Below are 18,575 nucleotides of genomic sequence, written 5' to 3' on the forward strand. Positions count from 1 at the left end.
AGAATGGAAGAATGCCATCCTATTCGTATTCCTGCGCAAAAAAAAAAAAACTCACACCGATTAAATATCCCAAAACCTATAGCAATGAGGCCGGCAAGTCAATCTCTAGTTCGTCATTGGACCGTCACTACCGCCGCCTTCCTTCGACAGAGAACCATCATCACCACCACTATCAATCCCATTTCTCTATTAAGAAGCTAATTTCCACAATTTCTACTTTGACAAGTCTAAAATGAGCATTACCAAGTAAGTTCGTAGTTGATTATTTTGACAATGTGTGAACCCATGATTTGGAAATTGTGAGAAAAAATCAGACTCCCCGTTGGAGCCAACATCTTAATGGAAGCCGACAACAGGCATTGCAGAAGACTACAAAGAGCACGAAAGCTACAAGATTTAACGGGTAGTTAATTTTCTTAAAAAAAGCCAACTTGGACCTCTTTTCTGTTTTTATTCAAATTTTAATCGGTAAAAGTCAATATTGCTAGAATAGTTAACACTATGGAGGAGGAGTTGAACTCTTGGTCTCATTTCTTCAAGCACTAAAGTGCACCCCGTGAAGCTGTTGGGCCAAAGGCTTCTTGGCCGCGTTTGTTAGTTGCATCAAACTTTTGTGGATGATTGTTTGAAAAATAAAAAATTATAATTGAAACTCAATTTTTCCAAAAAAAAAGATCCAAAAGTTTTTTTTCTTTGGTTTTTTTTTCATAATTTTTTACTTTCCCGATTCCTCTCGTCAAGACTAAAACTAATTAATAATTCAAAAAAGTTTAACGCAAAATTTACAAACACGGAAAAAATATTGAATAAAGACACACACACACAAAAAAAAAAAAAAAACCTAAGTGGGAACTACCCCTAAAGTCATCTGTCTTGGGTGAGAAAGCATTAAAATAGAATAACCAAACCAAATCGAGCCTTATGTCCCAATCACTTGGAGTCGCCTACATGAACCATTTTCCTCCATTGCGCTCTGTCATGGGCCACTTGTTCACACAAACTTACTATACTTATATCGTTGTGTACCATAGCATCTAATGAAGATGAGAATTTTCATTGTAAACCAAAAGTTCCTTGATTACAGACTCTCTGGCCTCCAGGGTCGACTTGACTTTAGAAATTATAACAGACATTGACAGGATAGATCGACTTCAGACCATCCTTCGAAGAGGTTACATTAAATAGGGGCTGATCAACAGGCTTGACTAAAACTGGTTCGATCAGATAGAAGACCGAAAGAGACTTCAGCTGAGGAAAAGAACAACAATTGCGTGGTGCTCCATCGGCCGGAGAGTCAGAATATCGCCCAAGTTGATAGGATGAGGCTTGGTAAGCATAAGCTATTTAAGTAGGCTTGTGAAGGGTCGCTCAGTAGTAGAGCCTTAACTTTCCATTATATTAGTAAAGCGCTAGCACCCAATTTATAAAGAGGCTTTGAAGGGATGGGGGAAGGGAAGAAAACAAAAATGGTCACTCCTTTTAGGAGCAAATTCTCCCAATTAATATTAGGTGAGCGAATACTTGCACAATAATTTATACAAATGAACACATTAATTTTTTCTTTTTATTTTCATCTAACAACCCACATTTTCCTTTGAGAATCCTCCTAAAAATATGTATTTCCTTCTTTACATCTCTAGAATATTTCAGAAATCTCCACACAAGTCTAGCATATAATTTTTTTATAATCTTGTAGAACATTCCAGAAGAAAAATATACAGTAATCCATTCTCATTTTTTATAAGTATTTTATCGAATGACATGATCTTGCAACAAAAAGTTAGATGGTTTGATTAAGCACGTAGAAATGTCGAATTGAGATCGTATATTTTTAATAAACGATTAAAATTTTAAAATGTTAGGAAATGGCTTTGACTATTGAAGTGGGACCTAGTATGGATTCTAAATAAAATAGATAATGTTCACCATATTTTCAGTTTTTGACAAGTTTCTTGATATGTGCATAATTGTATTAGCTAGTTGGCTCAATTGTATAAAAGCAATATTGTTTGATTAAAGTAAAACTTAAATTATCAATTGAAAAAAAAAAAAACCCAAATAAATTGTTGTGGGGCCCGTGCCCCGGTGAACCTAGGGTGGCCCCGCCACTGCCTACTATAACCTGCAGAAGGAAAGGCGTAGGGTTATATTCCCGTTAATTAACAGTTGCAATAATCTTATTTGTGCAAAATTCGTGGAGTTTGATGGAGAGATAACGCTTAAAGGACGGATATTCATATTCAATTAATTATTAGGGTTTTGATTAGGAAATATATTTTTCATAACACTCATGTCTCAATCTTTAAAAGTACGATGCAATCATGAAATGTAATAATTTGAGAGTTAGAACTAGCCAACGGGCTTGTTGCCCAATGATTCTCCCTCACCTATTTCACATGAAAATTAAAGGTTCCATTCTCGTCAGGAGCTCGAGTGCTTGGTGTGGTGGTTAATGCCTTTCGGGCTTGCCCCACTTATATGCCGCTTAGCGGTACCTCTTTCCCATTCCCTTAAGAGTTGGCTAATCATTTATCGTATGAAAAAAAAAAGTTGAAGTTGTCAAAAAAATCCATTGGAGAGTTGAAAAATGTGTTATTGACTTCCTCACGTGGATCTATATAAGTTAGGAAGAAACACTACTATACACAGCCCTTAAATTAAACCAAAAACTCATAATATTTTCATAGAAATTTATAATATCGCATATATAGCAATTCAACACCGCAAGGTTGATGGTATAAACTTACATGCCAATGTTAATGAATTCTAGTATAAATGTTACAAAGAATTAAGGTGGAATCACAAGGGCGGAACTAGTCGGTGGATGGTGTGGCACGTATCGGTATTCAAACAACTTGATTTTTAACAAAGTCCAAGACAAATCCTGACTTTACACTTGACATTTTTCTTCATATTTTCACTAAAGAAACTTTTTTTTTTTTTTGAACGCTAAAGAAACATAATAATAGCAGTGGGCTCCCGTCAAACAACGGCACACCAAAACCTAAATCCTTATCCCGCCATTGAATGAAATAGAATGCGTACCGTACACACCTAAATGATGGTTTATATTGTAGCACTCTCGTGTTTTTTTGTTTTGATAGGCAAAACAAGTTTTATTAGGAATACTTGACAAATGGTACATCAAGTGGGGAAAGAGGGGGATTGGAGAATCCAACCAAGGGTTGGATGAAAAAAAAGGAAAACAAAAATGATGTAGCACTCTCGTGTTAGTCACTTTAGTTGTATAACCCTTTTCCGATCCGTAAGTAAATAGATTAATTGTTTGACAATTAATTAATTATTTTTCCACAATAGGAGCTTTAGTTTGACCAAGAGTACTTTGTTTATGCTTTGGTCCAAGCCTCCAAGCCTTACTCAACCTTTTTATAATTATTATTATTACTAAATATCATGATTTTTGTTCATTCCTAGTTCATGTTTTATAAACAATTGAAATATATATACTCATCCATGTACATGTGCATGCATGAGTAGTAAGTACAACTAGGTTTTAAATATAATATCTTAAATACTAGTATTACAGACGAATTACTCATGGTTAATGTGGCACAATTGATTTAAGTGAGGATTTTTTATTTTTTATTTCCCTTTTTCAGAGTATGCCATTGTAAAGTCAAACCAAACAGAACTTAAACTAGATTTTGCAAATTTTTTTCATCCCACGAAAATTTGCGTCATTATAATTATTCCAAAGGTTTATAATCTGCACTTTTTTGTAATTTACATCAATAATTCATAACCAGAACAACTCGATCATCAGCTTATTACTACTATTGAAACGTCCCAAAATCACGTAGTAATGCGTCACACGTGCACCATAGCTCTTTCCAGTAAATTCGCCTAAAATTGTGCTCAATTCAATGACAAGTAGTTGGAAACGATATATTTCGTATTCGTTTGCGTGAAAAAGGGGAGAGAATTAGCAGGGTAAATGAGCTTCATGCACTTTTCTCTAAATTAAGCTATCATTGTAAGATACGTGTAGCCATCGTTTTTGAATGTGGTGAAAATGAACTTAAAAATTATTTACCATAGAAATTGTACTTGATCAACCTACCCAGTCATAAAAACAAGTTTATCTTCCATATATATATGTGGACAATCTTGTTCATCTACATCCAATTCAAGAGGCAAAGTCTGGAAATCTATTTTATAGATTTTTCATCGATGCATACAACAACCACTTAGGAGGGCGATGGTCAAATTTTCTTCAAAAAAATCTTAGATCGGTGGATGTTAAACAATTTAAAAAACACATGAAAAACGATCTTAATATTATTATATATAAACTTTTGAGAATAAAATCTACCATAATTCTGGGGAAATTTTGGAACTTAAATAATGGTGGTTGCCTAGACTCATCCGCCCGTCCCTTCGTCTTTTAGACGAAATGTTGGTCATGCATTATGTCTAATTTTCTAACAAATCATTGTCCTGTAAAGATGGTAGCTTATTTTGACCAAGATGATAAGTAGTAACTTATTTTGACCAAGTTTTGGTAATGGATTGATTAATTTGGTCAAAGCGAAATGATTAAGTCTTACTTTAAAGTTTTAACTAGGATTAATCAGTCAAATTAAAGATTAAGATGGATGGCTTCACGCTATATTGGAAAACAATTTTTGAAAACTAATACTAATACAGTTAAAATATATATGTGCATGATTTTAAAGGTTAGCCCCTGTTTGTCTTATCCGAATATTTAATACGGTTGTTTGTTTTTCCCCCTTTTGTATTTTGTTGACCATGCACAGAGGATGCTAATTAGTACTCTAACCATGTTAATCACCCTACCTACTATCCATAATCCATGCATTATGTTTAGTGAAATGTTATTATTTTCAAACATTGCGGTTGTTAATTTGTTAAAGAGATATTGTTGAGGGAGACTTTCGGGGTTATAAGTGGAGCGAGATAAATAATAATTAAAAAAAAAACCGAGAGTAGTAAGAGAAGTGAAAACTTATTGGAAACTGTACTGAGGCCTGAGGGTCCGGGGGTGATTATGGGAACCCTAAATGAACAAAGCCGATATATGCAAATGCATTGAAGTGTAAAGGCAAATGCTAAAAATAGTCCACTGGAGTACTATTGGTAAAGTTTAAATAATGTGTTGAGGTATGTGAATTGTGAAAGTGTTTTGAAAATAGTAAAAAAAAAGTATTAAAGTGTGTTTTTGTCATTTGCTTTCATTTATATATTAACCGCCCCAGTAAGTTGTCAATAGATGAACCCTTCTGTAGAATTCTAAGAATGCAACTGTAGAACAAAGATCAAGTATATACATTTGTGTACGGAACGGTCCAACGCATGTATGCATTAATTAAATAACTCCGGACACAAGTGTTCCCGGAAATGTATTTTAAAATTGTGTGCCTAAGAGCATCCGCACGAGGCTCGCCTCCTCCCTCTTTAAACTAAACTAACGGGTAAAACCCTTCAAAACACTCAAAAATGCCCCAACATCAGACTCAACAAATTCATCACCAAATTACAAAATTTATGAAATTGCTATAGTTACTCGGCTGATGAAACGAGTCCCTATTCACTCGTTTTATAATAGTTATCGGCTCCAGAAAAAATTAAAATAACGTAATAAAAACTATAGTAAATGATGTTTTTCATTTGCACATGGAGTATGAAAAAACACTAATTTTAATTTTGAGTATCAATAATGCCACTTCAACAACAACAACAACAGAACCCATGTAGTCCCCAATCATTGGGGTATAAGTGGGGGATGATTGGAGACAGACCTAACTTTTGACAATATATACAAAGTGGTCAATCTCAGAATACCACTTGAAAAGTAACCCCCCCCCCCCATATGTATTTTTGTGCGAAACCAAGCCCCAAAATAAAGCCAAATGGCATCAGAGAAGACAGGTCTAGAGACCTAATTCAATTTATGTGCACATTACCAAGCTTCCTTTATTGATAATCCAGAGCATCAATAAGCACAAAGATAATGCCACTCCTCAAATCTATAATATCACTCCATAGATTCCTATATGGATTTTTCAAATTGATAACTGCACTCCCTTTTGGGAGGGGCATTACAAATTTGAGAAGTGACATTATAATTAAGTTTCTTTAATTTTTTAGGTTAAGTTATTTTAGGGTTAGAATTAATGGGGAGTTTTTTTTTTTTAATTACACATCATTATTTATATTATTTCATTTTGGCCCATTGAATTTAGTTTTAGAATACTCTTTTGGGTCTTCTTTCTTGAAAAAAAAAATAGAAGATTTGTGACTAATATATAAGAAAAAATAAGAAAAAAAATTTAGCAGTGGCGAGACTATATAAGTTGGAGATAAATTTTTTTTTCCACATATAATAATTGTGTTTTCTAAAATTTTTTTGGCGTAGCGGCCGCCGCCACTAGACCCCCCTGATCCCATCCTTGATTGCTCTTATCACTTTCAATTGCTGAAGTTGATGGATCTTTAGAGATGGAGTCGATTGACCTTGATGATTGATCTTCAGCTTCGTGTTGCTGGTAGGTAGGCAGAGAGAGAGAGAGAGAGAGAGAGAGAGAGCAGTTTGGTATATGCTCTGTTCTTCTTTGGGAAGGATATTTGGCAAGCCGGGCGGCCTTCCGGTGTCTTTCAATGGTGAGCGGTGAGGGCACGTGGAACAAGATGTGCTTTGGAACAACTAATTGAAGGGCTGAGATGAATTACATCTTTCAGTGGTGAGGGCACGTGGAGCAGATTGTGATTGGGTTCGGTGTACACTGTGATTAAGTGTGAATATTTTATTAAGAAGAAAGTGAGAATAAAGAGTTTGATTTTGTATGATTATGTGAAAGTCACTAGCTAAAGTAAAAAAAGTAAGTTTTGAGGATTAATTTGGTCCAAAATTTGTTGAATCTGGTGCAGATGTTCTAACAGTGCTAGCTAGGGCTTTTTTTATTTAATTTTTTTATCAAGTATTGTGTACGGTTCTATTTTTGTCAAAATTCTGGTTGACGATTGGGCCCCTTACTAACCAAATCTTTCGATGCAGACACCTTGACTTTTGAATACGTTTAAAACTGGCCTCAATAATAATTTGATTCGACGCATAACTTCCAGAATAAATAAATCACTTCTCATATCTTCTAATTGCGAGAATCTATTCATGGCTCTGCGCAATTTCAGTTGTCCATTTCGATAATTAATGGTCTGAATTTAAAAAAACTCTTCCAGCGAATAGTTTTTTAAAAATTCGGACCGTCTCAAACACTTTTGGATGCACGCGATTGAGTGCTGTAAAGTATATTCAGCCATAAAATAATTTTCCACCTTCTAATTATACACCAATCAAAGAAAAATTTACCTATCGTGGAGTAAAATTTACTCATTCTTTTTTTGTCAATATGCACTACAAACCTCCTTGATACGGCATTAAGCAGTATGTCAAATTTCTTAGTCAGTTCAACAAATAAAATAAAATGATTTCTACCTACCACACTGATGTTTCCAATTTTATTTTTTTTATTTTGTGGGCTATTTTGACTATTGAACCACCCGTCATTTATGAATATAGACTAATTCATATCATGGGTCTTGGTCGACGTGACAACCACAAATTGGCAATATGGACTAACTATGCCCAGGTTTCGGATAACTCAAGTGTCTAGGCCTGCTAATTATGTGCGTCTCAACTATTTTTGGAAGACCAATTTTATCACTCACTTACAGGGTCCCGATTAACTATACAGACTGACCCCATAAGAATTGATAGCACTTCGGAAGATTTCGAAGCTAAGATCTTAGTTAGAAGGGAGCAAACCCTAATGTACAAGGCTTTGACCACTAGACCTAGCCCTTTGGATAACTAACTATGCTAGCTATGTTAGAAATAATGCAACTTCTTCACTTCATTATCGTCTTTTCCTTTCGGGTTCGGATTCTCTCCAGTCCCATGTGTTTGGACTAGATGGGATAGTCCAAATCTGAATCATATATGTATTGGTATAATCAATAGCTTAAATTTGCTCAAAGACTTCTGCAACAATGGACGATCCAGATTTTGGATTGTCTCGTAATTTGGACTATAGAAGATCCAACTCCTTTTTATCCCCTTTGTAAGTCTTTTCAAAAAACCAATTGGGACTAGCTCAATTAGCCAGGACTCTTGCATCTCACTAGGAGGTCAGGAGTTCGAGTATTTCCACCTGCGTGTTGGTGTTCTATTCTTTGTATTTGTTGGGGTTATTTCCCCCTTAATGGGACTTGCAGTTGAGTTGGGCTTATAGTGATTGTGGTCCCTTTGATGGACTTATTTATTATGTTCGTTCAGTTGTAGGGCTTGATTATCTGGTGGACTCTCACACAATATATTTAATATTCTATGATTTGTATTTTGTACTTTATACATGATGTAATTATCTCTCCTATCGATTGACAAAAAAAAAAAAAAAAGTCCCTTCAAAAATTCATGATCCAAAAATATTTATCCGTTGATTGTTGAAGCCATTGGAGGTGGATGAGCTTGAATTTCAACTTATTCCATGGATGGAAATTGTATTAGGCCAGGCTGGTAGGTGCAAATCAGCCAAGACGAGTTGAGAATGAATGGGGTTATTCAAGCTTGGGCTTCACACCTTCACGAGATTTGAAATTTACATAAGCTTGGGTTTCTTATTAGTTGAGGTGAGGAGCTTTCGTTAGGCCGATCCCGAATAACTTGATTTTTTTTCAATAGTACTAGCTTATTGATTTGAGTATGGAATTCTTTTAAAACTTGATTTCAAAATTTAACAACTTTGAAAAAAAAGCTTAAACTTGATTTGTTCAAGCAACAAACCGCGAATGACACACGGGTCAAATTTGAGTAACTTGTTTTATTTGGTTGGACATTTCTTGCTGATCCTCATTTATCTTCTATAATAAAACAAACAAATGTTGTTCATTTATTTGCTTTGATTTTGCTTAACTCAACCTTTTTTTTTCCGTATTGTTTACACTATGATATTCAAAGTACGTTGTTCTCCTTCACAAGAAAAGAAGACCTTAAATAGTATTGAACCGTGATTGTCGGAAAGGTGTAGCAAAAAATTAAGTAAAATGACGTAAAGAAAATGAAAATTTATTTTCTTGTGTGTGATTTGCCGACAAATAATTCCGCCGGGAAAATAAATTTCTTGTGTCATGTAAGATCTCTATTGCAAATTGCAATAAAAGTATTTTTCAGTGAAAAAGTTAAAAGTTACATGTTTCACAAATATGTTGGTAACTGACAACTAGAGAAATTTACAGAAAAGTCAACATTGCAGGCCCATTTCTCCACCAGAATGTCAACAACGACAGTCCCACTGGACTTGCACTATTTGTGGGCCTCGGCCCATCTCCTGCTACAAGTGATACGTCTGTGAGCTCTCTTCCTTATGTAACAGTGGGCCTCACGCAACCAATAAGGAGTCGGTTCACCGGTAAGAACTTGAACCCGGTTGCATGAGGTCGGGTAACCAGGTTTGAGTCACCGTAAACATACTTCTAACATTATCGACGCCTAATAGGGATTTATTTACGGTCTCAAAGCAGGTGCGATGAAATTCTTTAGGGAAAATAACGGCTAATGACGTGTTTTGATAATTAATACCTGTCAAAGACATTTTCAGCATTAATAATTGTTCTTAGTATGTCATTAACGAGTATTAATTATTAAAACACATCCTGGGCCTTCATTTTCTCAATTCTTTACGGGTAATGGCAGATTTGACAAAGTACTATATTTACACTCTCATTTCGTGCACCTAAAAAGAGCAGGCCTCGTGAAAGAATTTCATGGTAGACTATCAATCGTGACCATGATCAAATGAGAGAGTTTCTCTCATAGTTTTGAATAATTTTTGTATCACAATGATATTAGCAAACATGTTTTATGATATTTATGTTAGTACACACGCAAAAATGGTACAAAATGAACTCTAAGGTTGGTGTCTTTTTATTTAACTTGATGAGAAATTTGATTCGGGAATTGAAATGTTTTTAGGGGTGTTTTAGGTAAATAATCGAGTTAGATTTTTTTTTTTTTTTTTTGCATTTGTTTGTTTTGTATTGACTTTTTGTGGATTATCGGATCGTTACGACTAAAGATATTAAAAAAGTACTACTCCAAAGTTATGATAAAAAATTTGAAAAAGTTCACTGAAAATAATTCAAAACAGACAAATTTTCTTTGATTTATTTTGTTTCTATTAAAAATATTAGTTTGATTCATAAAAAATTATTTTTTTGATTTTTTTTGTTCGTCGATGCAAATCAATAATTAAAAAATTAACGTAACTTTTTTTTTTTAAAAAAAGAAAAATAATCCGGCCAAAACGCTTCTATCACATCACAAAAATAATACTCCTACTTTATAGTACTGAAAAGGCACAAAAATGTCACCCAAATTTGGATTAAAAAAATGTCACCCAAATAATAATAATACTGTAATACTTTTTTTTGATAAACCCCAAATAATAAATACTCCATGCTAGAAAAAATTTGTCAACCCTATGCGATGCGATGCGATGAGATTCACTGATCGACTCACCACCGGGTACTGCTAGATTCCGTCATTCAAGCATTCCTCCGATCTCCCAAACCCTAATTTTATACCACCAGATCAATATCTATACATACATACATACACTATAGATATACGCACGCAACCCTAAGTTCGAGATGGAAGAGTACCCGGAGGAGCTGCGAACGCCGCCGGTGGCGCTGGTGGCGGCGGTGGGGTGTCCGGAGCTACACACGGCGATCTCCACGCACCTCCACTCCGAGCAGCCGCCGATAAACACCCTAGCCCTACCGGACTTCTCGAAGATCTCCGTCATCGCCAAGAGGGCAAAGGAGGGCTCTGAGGCAGGCCAATTCAGCGGCATTTTGAAAAGGGATTGGCTTCTGAAGCACCGCACCATGGTGCCGGCTGTTGTCGCCGCGCTTTTCGGCTCCGATCATGTGAACGGGGACCCTGCCCAGTGGCTTCAGGTCTGCACCGATCTCGAGAACCTCAAGTACGGTTTCCTTTCCTCCTTTCGCTTTCTTTTCAGTGTATAGAATCTGTCAAGTGTTCATGTTTGGTACAATAGTGCACCCGCATTTTGCTTATGATTGAGTTCAATACAATTAAGTGCCTTTTTGAGAATATTTGTGTGATGTTGGTTATGTATTTGTGGGCAGAGCTGTAATTAAAGGAAGGAATATCAAACTGGTTCTGGTTTTGGTTGTGCAGTCCACTTCTAAGGGTAAGTTGTCTTACTTATTTACAGTACGGATCCAATGAAGAACTATCATATTACGGAATAAATGAATAACCTCTGATATAAATCATATAATCTCGAAATTTAAGGGTTTGCACCCCAAATAGGTAGAAGTTCGCTATCTTAAAGTTAGAATCATGGATCCGTTCTTGATACAGATGAAATCAGTGAAGATCGAATGATTGCTCTGCGAAAGCGTGCTGAAGTAGATTCCAAGTACATTGTTGTCTTTGACCCGAACAATGCAATGGAGCTAAAGCAATCCCTCAGCAGGCATGGAGCTTTTCTAAAATGTTCAAATTTTATTCTTCTCTTCTGCTATTTGCTACACATTTTTGTTAACCTATGGAAAATCTTTCGCAGGCTGGGGAACACATTCTCAGAATTAGCAAATACATATTATCGGGATGAAGGACGAAGGATCAAAGCACGTCTTGATAGGAAGAGCCTCGGTTCTGTAGAGTTGAGTATCCGCTATTGCTTTAAGGTTTGGACATCGACTTCTCTTGATTTATACCTAGGTGCATAAAGGCTATAAGGTGCATTGTTGCAGTTCTTTCTGTGACTATTTCATAGTCAATTTTAAGCAATAAATGAAAGTATAGTTTCATTTCCATTGAGCTGACCAAAAAACTTGCACTTGGAAGTTTGCACTTATAGCAGCTGTACATGTCACATGAAAAATCCACCATGAAGGCCTTAATAGTGGTTTCTATCAGTATTTGGAGACTTGCAGTATAGATAATGTGAGGGTGGTCAGTGTTCTGACATGGTACAAAAGATGACCTTAACCAATTTTTCCTACAAAGGATGACCTTTATTAAGCTATTGATTCATTGGATTTAGAATTATATTCCATGTTTGCATGCATGATATGGGTGCATTTCCTATAAAGACCTCCACTGATACAAGCAATTATTTTTCTTGTTTACTCCTGGATCAAATCTCGAGATGTTGTTGGTGCCAATAGCTTGATTGCCTTGAGTTCTATGCATCATTTTGTGCTCTGTGAGCTTGTATGCACTGTTCATTGGTTATCTAAACCGTATGAATTGCTAGGTTGCTGTATATGCAGAGTTTCGGAGAGACTGGGTTGAAGCTTTGAGGATGTATGAGGATGCATATAAGACATTGCGTGAGGTATTTGTTTCATATTAGCTATAGCTCTTCTTTTAAGTAGTTTTGTTAGTTTGAGTCTTACCTTCTGTTTGCATCGACTCTGCACATTTGCTTTTCTTGTGGAGATTCCTGTGTTGGATTTTATTTCATTCATGTTACTCTATCCAATGCTATGAAGCACCGACACTCACAGAGGCCGGTGTGTCCCCGTGTCCAACACGGGGGACGCGGCCAAATACGTATGGGACACGCCACTTGGTGTGTCCAATAAATTTAATTAGTTTTTTTAGGGGGACACAGGAGGGACAGTTACAGGCACATGCCAAGGGATAAATATGCAATTTTTAAGTTTGTGTGTGTGTGTGTGTGTGTGTGGGGGGGTGGGGGGGGGGGGGGGGGGGGGGGGGGGGGGGTTTTGGGGGTGTGTGTATCAGTTCAAATATTTTGGGTTAAAAGTATTATATGACATATATATGATAATTGTTTTTTATATATTGGAGCTTCATGCTTATACAACTAACTATATTTCCACTGGTATAAAATTAATATTATTTTTTCTTCCGTGTCCCCTGCCGTGTCTGTGTCCCCATTTTTTAAGAAATCCTATGTCCGTATCCATGCTACATAATCCAATGAATAAATATAGTAGTAATAATAAAGCTGATACTTTTCGTTCAAGTCATCACAAGTATTTTAACATGGATAGCCTCATCCTCGGTCTTGATTGGTTGATCATATTTGGCGCATGAACCTTTTGTGCAGTAACATATAGAAGAGCATATAGTGGTTTCTTCTGCGTATCTTCGGGCTTTGGAATTGATACTGGAAAGGTTCATGCATGAACTGAAACCACTGTCTCTACGTTTTGGCTCAGGGAATAAGCTGTATACAGTTTCGAGTTTCCTAAGTTTATAAACTCCAAAATATAGCAAAATTGCCTAAAAAGCTGCATCAGAAAATTTATTATCAACATGAGCCAACTGTTGCATTTTCATGGTTGCTGTTAGTTTATCTTTATATGTGCATTGAAGCGCTATTATTGTAACCCCATCTTTTCTGGTGGACACTTATGTTATATACAGATGATTGCGACATCAACAAGATTACCCCCAGTTCAGCGATTAGTTGAGATTAAAACTGTTGCAGAGCAATTACACTTCAAGATATCAACCTTGCTCCTGCATGGTGGGAAGGTTGTAGAAGCAATCACATGGTTCCACCAACACAATGCTTCTTACAAGAGGCTCGTGGGAGAGCCTGAAGTTAATTTTCTTCATTGGGAATGGTTGAGCAGGCAATTTTTAGTTTTTGGCGAGTTACTAGAGACAAGCTCTGCTTCCATCCAAAGCACGTCCTCTCCAGTTTTAGGTGCTACAGATAGAGTGAGTGAATGGGAGTTGTCTTCAGCTTATTATTATCAGGTACATGGCTTACATGCTGAACCTTCCGATTTACAGTCATCTTTTTCTCAAACAAGACTTAGGCTTATGATATCCTTTCCTCTGTCTTAGACATGCCATCGTTACGCATACTTTACTCATCACTGTAGGACTTCGATGCATGTCAGCAACCATGGACACCTGTTTGGAATTATGGAGTGACCTACAAAGGTCACTGCACAACAATTATCTTTAGGGCAGTGGTAATTAGTATCATCACTTGGCTCAACTGCTTAGACTACAATTGGACACTCTTTTGTGACCTCAGGACGAAAGCAGGGGCAAATGGTTAGGATGGTTTCGTAGTTAGAATCCTTCTGCAGCAGCTTCGCTGATTAACTCAATGGTGGGGTCCCCCCATGAACTTGTGGCACAACCCTCCCTCCTGCAGAAGGGGTGCATAGCCTTGATTGATTATGTAGAGTTGAGAAGGTTTCATATTTCCTATGTATAATATTCTTATCATTTCATCTTGCAACAGTTAGCGGCTCAGTACTTGAAGGAGAAAAGATCTTGCTTGGAACTTACTCTGTCGATGTCAGAAACTGCTACTGATATTGACAGTAATGCTGAATCTGTTGCGCCTTCAGTTTACGTGGGCCAATTTGCTCGTTTACTTGAGCTAGGGGATACATATGTTATGCAACCGTAAGCCTTGTTGTTATCCGTGGTGATGTCCTCTGATTTGTATCATATCTACTCTAAAATGCTGATATTTCCCTATTGGCCATGCAGTCTTTCTGATGAAGAATTTGTCCGTTATGCTTTAGCTGAAGGAAAGAGATTCCAGGATTCCTCCGAAATTATGGCACTGCTAAAAAGGTCTTTTGAATCATACACTAATTTCAATGCCCAGAGAATGGCCTCTTATTGTGGGTTCGAGATGGCCAGGGAATACTTTGCTGTGAACGATTACCCTAATGCAAAAGAGATTTTTTATAGTATTGCAAGTCTTTATAGAAAAGAGGGTTGGGTCACTTTATTATGGGAGGTCTTGGGTTATCTACGAGAGTGTTCAAGGATTCTTGGTAAGATGAAGGATTTTGTGGAGTACTCCCTTGAAATGGCTGCATTGCCAGTATCATCTATTGCTGGTGTCCAATCCTTAGGTTTCAAGGAATGTGGGCCTGCTGGCCCTGCAAGTTTCTCACAGAGAGAAATCATACACACTGAAGTGTTTGAGCTTGTCCGAGGAGAAACTGGTCTGGCGTCAAATGAAGGAAACAATAGTTTCAAAGTAACTGGTGATCAACCCCTTCGTCTTGAGATTGATCTTGTTAGTCCCCTCAGAGTGGTACTTCTTGCATCGGTTGCTTTTCACGAACAGATAGTCAAGCCTGGGGCACCCATTTCAATTACACTGTCCCTTCTGTCACAGTTGCCACATACTGTAGAGATCGATCAGTTGGATATCCAGTTCAATCAACCTTTGTGTAATTTTACTATTGTGAATGGCCAGAGACCTAAGTCGGATGAAATCTCCGATGGTCAGACGGACCAAAGGGTTGAGACTGCTCCCGTTCTGGCGCTTTCAACAAATAAATGGCTACGGCTAACGTATGACATCAAATCTGGTAAGCAAGTTATTCTTTTCATGATTGCTAATGGGTGGGGTTTTATTTCTTTCTGTTTTCAATAATCATGTAGTACATTTCCTGCATTATGTCACTAATTAGTCCTCCAGGACGGGTTGAGTTTTGAACAAAAAAAGCACGGGCAGTCTTGTTGACTTTTGGTGGTTAACAACTTCCTTGTATACCCACCTTTATTGATTACATGCTTATGTCCTTGCTGCTTGGTCTCCATCTAATGAACTCGTGAACCACTGGACTTTCCTGTGCTTATACGTAACAACTTGTCTGTTGCAGAACAAAGTGGAAAGCTTGAATGCATTTCTGTTGTTGCAAGATTGGGACCTTACTTCACTATCTGTTGCATGGCTGAAAGCCCTGCCTCATTGAACGACTTACCACTTTGGAAATTTGAAGACCGTATGGAAACTTTTCCAATCAAAGATCCTGGTCTTGCATTCTCTGCTCAGAAGGCCACTCAGGTCGAAGAACCGGACCCGCAAGTGGATGTTAAACTAGGAGCTTTGGGGCCTGCATTAGTCGGTGAAAATTTTGTTGTACCTGTTACCATTTCAGCTATGGCCCACGCCGTTTACTCCGGTGAACTGAAGATTAACTTAGTAGATACAAGAGGTGGTGGCTTGCTCAGCCCAAGGGAAGTAGACCGGACTTCTGCAGACAGTCTTCATGTTGAACTCCGTGGCATATCTGGACTTCAATGTGAAGACGAATCTCAATTTGGTATTGAAAAAATCCGGAAAATTCAGCATTCTTTCGGTTTGATTTCTATTCCGTTTCTGAAAGAGGGAGACTCATGGTCTTGTAATCTAGAAATCAGATGGCATCGCCCTAAACCGATCATGCTTTATGTTTCTCTAGGATACTCTCCGCATAGCGATGACCTAGGCACCCAAAAAGTTCATGTCCACAGAAGCTTGGAGATAGAAGGAAAGACCGCTGTTGTGTTTAGCCATCACTATATGTTGCCTTTCAGGCGGGACCCATTATTGCTTTCAAAGCTCAAGGTGGGTCCCAATTCTGATCAAATGCCATCACTTCCTGCCAATGAAACTAATGTACTTATTGTTACTACGAAGAACAATGCGGAAGTGCCGTTGCGGTTACTCTCTATGGTTATTGAGGTAGAAGATGAGAGCGATAGCGGGAACTCTGCCACAGTGCGGCAGTCGGACCCTTTGGAAACTTCACTCCTTGTGCCGGGAGAAGGGTTCAAGAAGGTTTTCCCAGTTACTCCTGAGGTAAATGCTCCCACGCTTAAGATGGGGACAGTTTGCTTAAGATGGAGAAGAGATGGTGGTTCTACTTCAACTGAATCTGAAGTTGTGACCAAATATAGACTTGGTGATATTAAAGTGGAGTTGCCGCCGTTGGTTGTGAATTTGGAGTGTCCACCTCACGCCATCCTTGGCAAACCCTTCACGTATTTTGTTAGGATTCAGAATGGGACACACTTGCTTCAGGAGATCAAGTTCTTGTTGGCAGATTCGCAGAGTTTTGTGTTATCTGGGTCCCACAATGATAGGGTTTTCATTTTGCCGAGGTCTGAGCATATTCTCAGTTACAAGCTTGTTCCGTTGGCCTCAGGTTCTCAACTTCTTCCCAGAGTTTCCGTGACCTCTGTGAGATATTCGGCTGGGTTTCAACCCTCGGTTGCTGCATCCTCCATTTTCGTGTTCCCCTCCGAGCCTCATTTTGAGATGACAGATGTGGGAGTGAGGCCAGAATCTATTACAGCCAAGTAGATACTATTATAGACCCGGAAACTCTGCATAAATTTGGTGTTAAGGAGAAACAGTAGTCGGATTGCTCGATGTATCCTTCTTGTGAGTGCATGACTCTGGTCGATTGCTTGATGGCTGGATTTACTGTTTGTCAGGGAGCAAGAGTTTTGGCACTATGTATTTTTTATAGTGAATTTTTGGGATGCTTCTCAAGCACATACGTATAGGTTGCCCCATCTAGGGAAGTATGTGTCCAATGCCTTTTTTCTAGCAGAGTTGTTTACTTTGTTAGAATTGTGATTCTTTATGGAGATTGTAATAAGAAATGTCAGGAGGTTTGAGCAGGGGAGACGAGATTGTAAACATGGGCCACTAACTCTCGTAATCTGCGTTGTTTGCTTAATTCTACGTCACAGGAATAAGCTTTTGCACAAATTGTGGGAATATCGATAGCTTTGAACACCCTTAATCACCACCCGCTCATGCATGCACTTTACATGATTAAGCTTTATTTGATCATGGGATGGTTAAGGGTGTTGGAGCATTATGCGACTATGCCCCAGACTGTTGAATAGTTAGTCATGTAGCATGCATTTGCCGCTGGAGGCTTTACCTCTTGGTTTCCACCTCCTATCCAAATCTGATATCCTCACTGTTTTCTGGTAGGTAGAAGGTAAGACTAGTGGATTAATGGAGCTACTAGGAATGTTGATGCTCGAACTTAGTGCCCACGATCTCTTGGATTGCCAGTCACTAGTTTACCAAACAAGACAGCTCGTATGATCCAACTCAAATGACAGGAGTTATGACCTACATTTTAACTCCACTCTTAGGCATGCTCAATGCATCAGGGTAAGAGGAGCTGCCCAACTGCTTAGTTACAAGATGACTTGATGTTCAGTATCGGAATTTTATAAATAGTTTCTCCACATATTCCCTGTAACGCCATAGATACATCATGTAGGGTTGTAAACATCATGTAGGGTTGTAAATGAATTGAGCCGTTCGTGAACTGTTCGAGGCTCGACTCGGCAAAGGCTCTTCAAGTTCAATTCATCTATTAAATGAATCAAACCTAAACCTCAATTTTAGGCTCGTTTCATAAATGAGCCAAACTTGAACGCAACAGTATTCGACTCGCGAACCTGGAGTATATGTGTATCATGGAGATTTTATATAGTTATATAGTGAAAACTTTAAAACTTGTACAAGTCTAAACGTATTACTAAAAATTTACTTATGTATATGTTTTCATCATTTTATATGTATATGAACATATTTAAGTACATAATGAAAAAATTATTTGTTGTTTTAGACCTGTATGAGAGCATAAAAATATGATATTATTGAATCATTAAGGCTTGTGAACAAGCTCGAGTTCGACCCAAACTTGGGCAAGCTCGGTTCGAGTTTGGCTTGTCATAATTTTCATTG

General features: G+C 37.7%; 1 protein-coding gene and 1 non-coding gene across 4 annotated transcripts; one reads left to right on the forward strand and one right to left on the reverse strand.

Moving 5' to 3' along the window:
• Nucleotides 1–5,854: 5,854 nt before the first annotated feature.
• LOC131299304 (small nucleolar RNA snoR100) lies at nt 5,855–5,961 on the reverse strand. Its single transcript, XR_009190689.1, has one exon. It is a non-coding gene; the product is annotated as a small nucleolar RNA snoR100 (small nucleolar RNA).
• Nucleotides 5,962–10,501: 4,540 nt separating this feature from the next.
• LOC131299051 (uncharacterized) lies at nt 10,502–17,576 on the forward strand. 3 transcript variants are annotated; one of them, XM_058324588.1, is made up of 9 exons: nt 10,502–11,024; nt 11,191–11,255; nt 11,429–11,543; nt 11,634–11,757; nt 12,330–12,410; nt 13,472–13,810; nt 14,310–14,476; nt 14,564–15,402; nt 15,697–17,576. In XM_058324588.1, exons 1-9 carry the CDS (start codon nt 10,687–10,689, stop codon nt 17,160–17,162), a joined length of 3,534 nt encoding a protein of 1,177 aa, XP_058180571.1. In that variant the 5' UTR covers nt 10,502–10,686; the 3' UTR covers nt 17,163–17,576. The 3 variants fall into 3 exon arrangements, with proteins under 3 accessions (XP_058180571.1, XP_058180574.1, XP_058180572.1); XM_058324591.1 differs by lacking the exons at nt 10,502–11,024; nt 11,191–11,255; nt 11,429–11,543 and having other exon boundaries at nt 11,658–11,757; nt 12,346–12,410; XM_058324589.1 differs by lacking the exons at nt 10,502–11,024; nt 11,191–11,255; nt 11,429–11,543 and having other exon boundaries at nt 11,684–11,732.
• Nucleotides 17,577–18,575: the final 999 nt, after the last annotated feature.

The sequence above is a fragment of the Rhododendron vialii genome, chromosome 8a (assembly GCF_030253575.1).
Source record: "Rhododendron vialii isolate Sample 1 chromosome 8a, ASM3025357v1".
In the NCBI taxonomy this organism is placed as follows: Eukaryota; Viridiplantae; Streptophyta; class Magnoliopsida; order Ericales; family Ericaceae; genus Rhododendron; species Rhododendron vialii.

Bases quoted from the DNA above. Each gene is read 5' to 3' on its own strand.
- LOC131299051 (XM_058324588.1), top strand. From the start codon at position 10,687: ATGGAAGAGTACCCGGAGGAGCTGCGAACGCCGCCGGTGGCGCTGGTG. The intron at 11,025-11,190 runs GTACGGTTTCCT...ATTTGTGGGCAG, and splicing joins ACCGATCTCGAGAACCTCAA to AGCTGTAATTAAAGGAAGGA. The intron at 11,758-12,329 runs GTTTGGACATCG...ATGAATTGCTAG, and splicing joins GTATCCGCTATTGCTTTAAG to GTTGCTGTATATGCAGAGTT.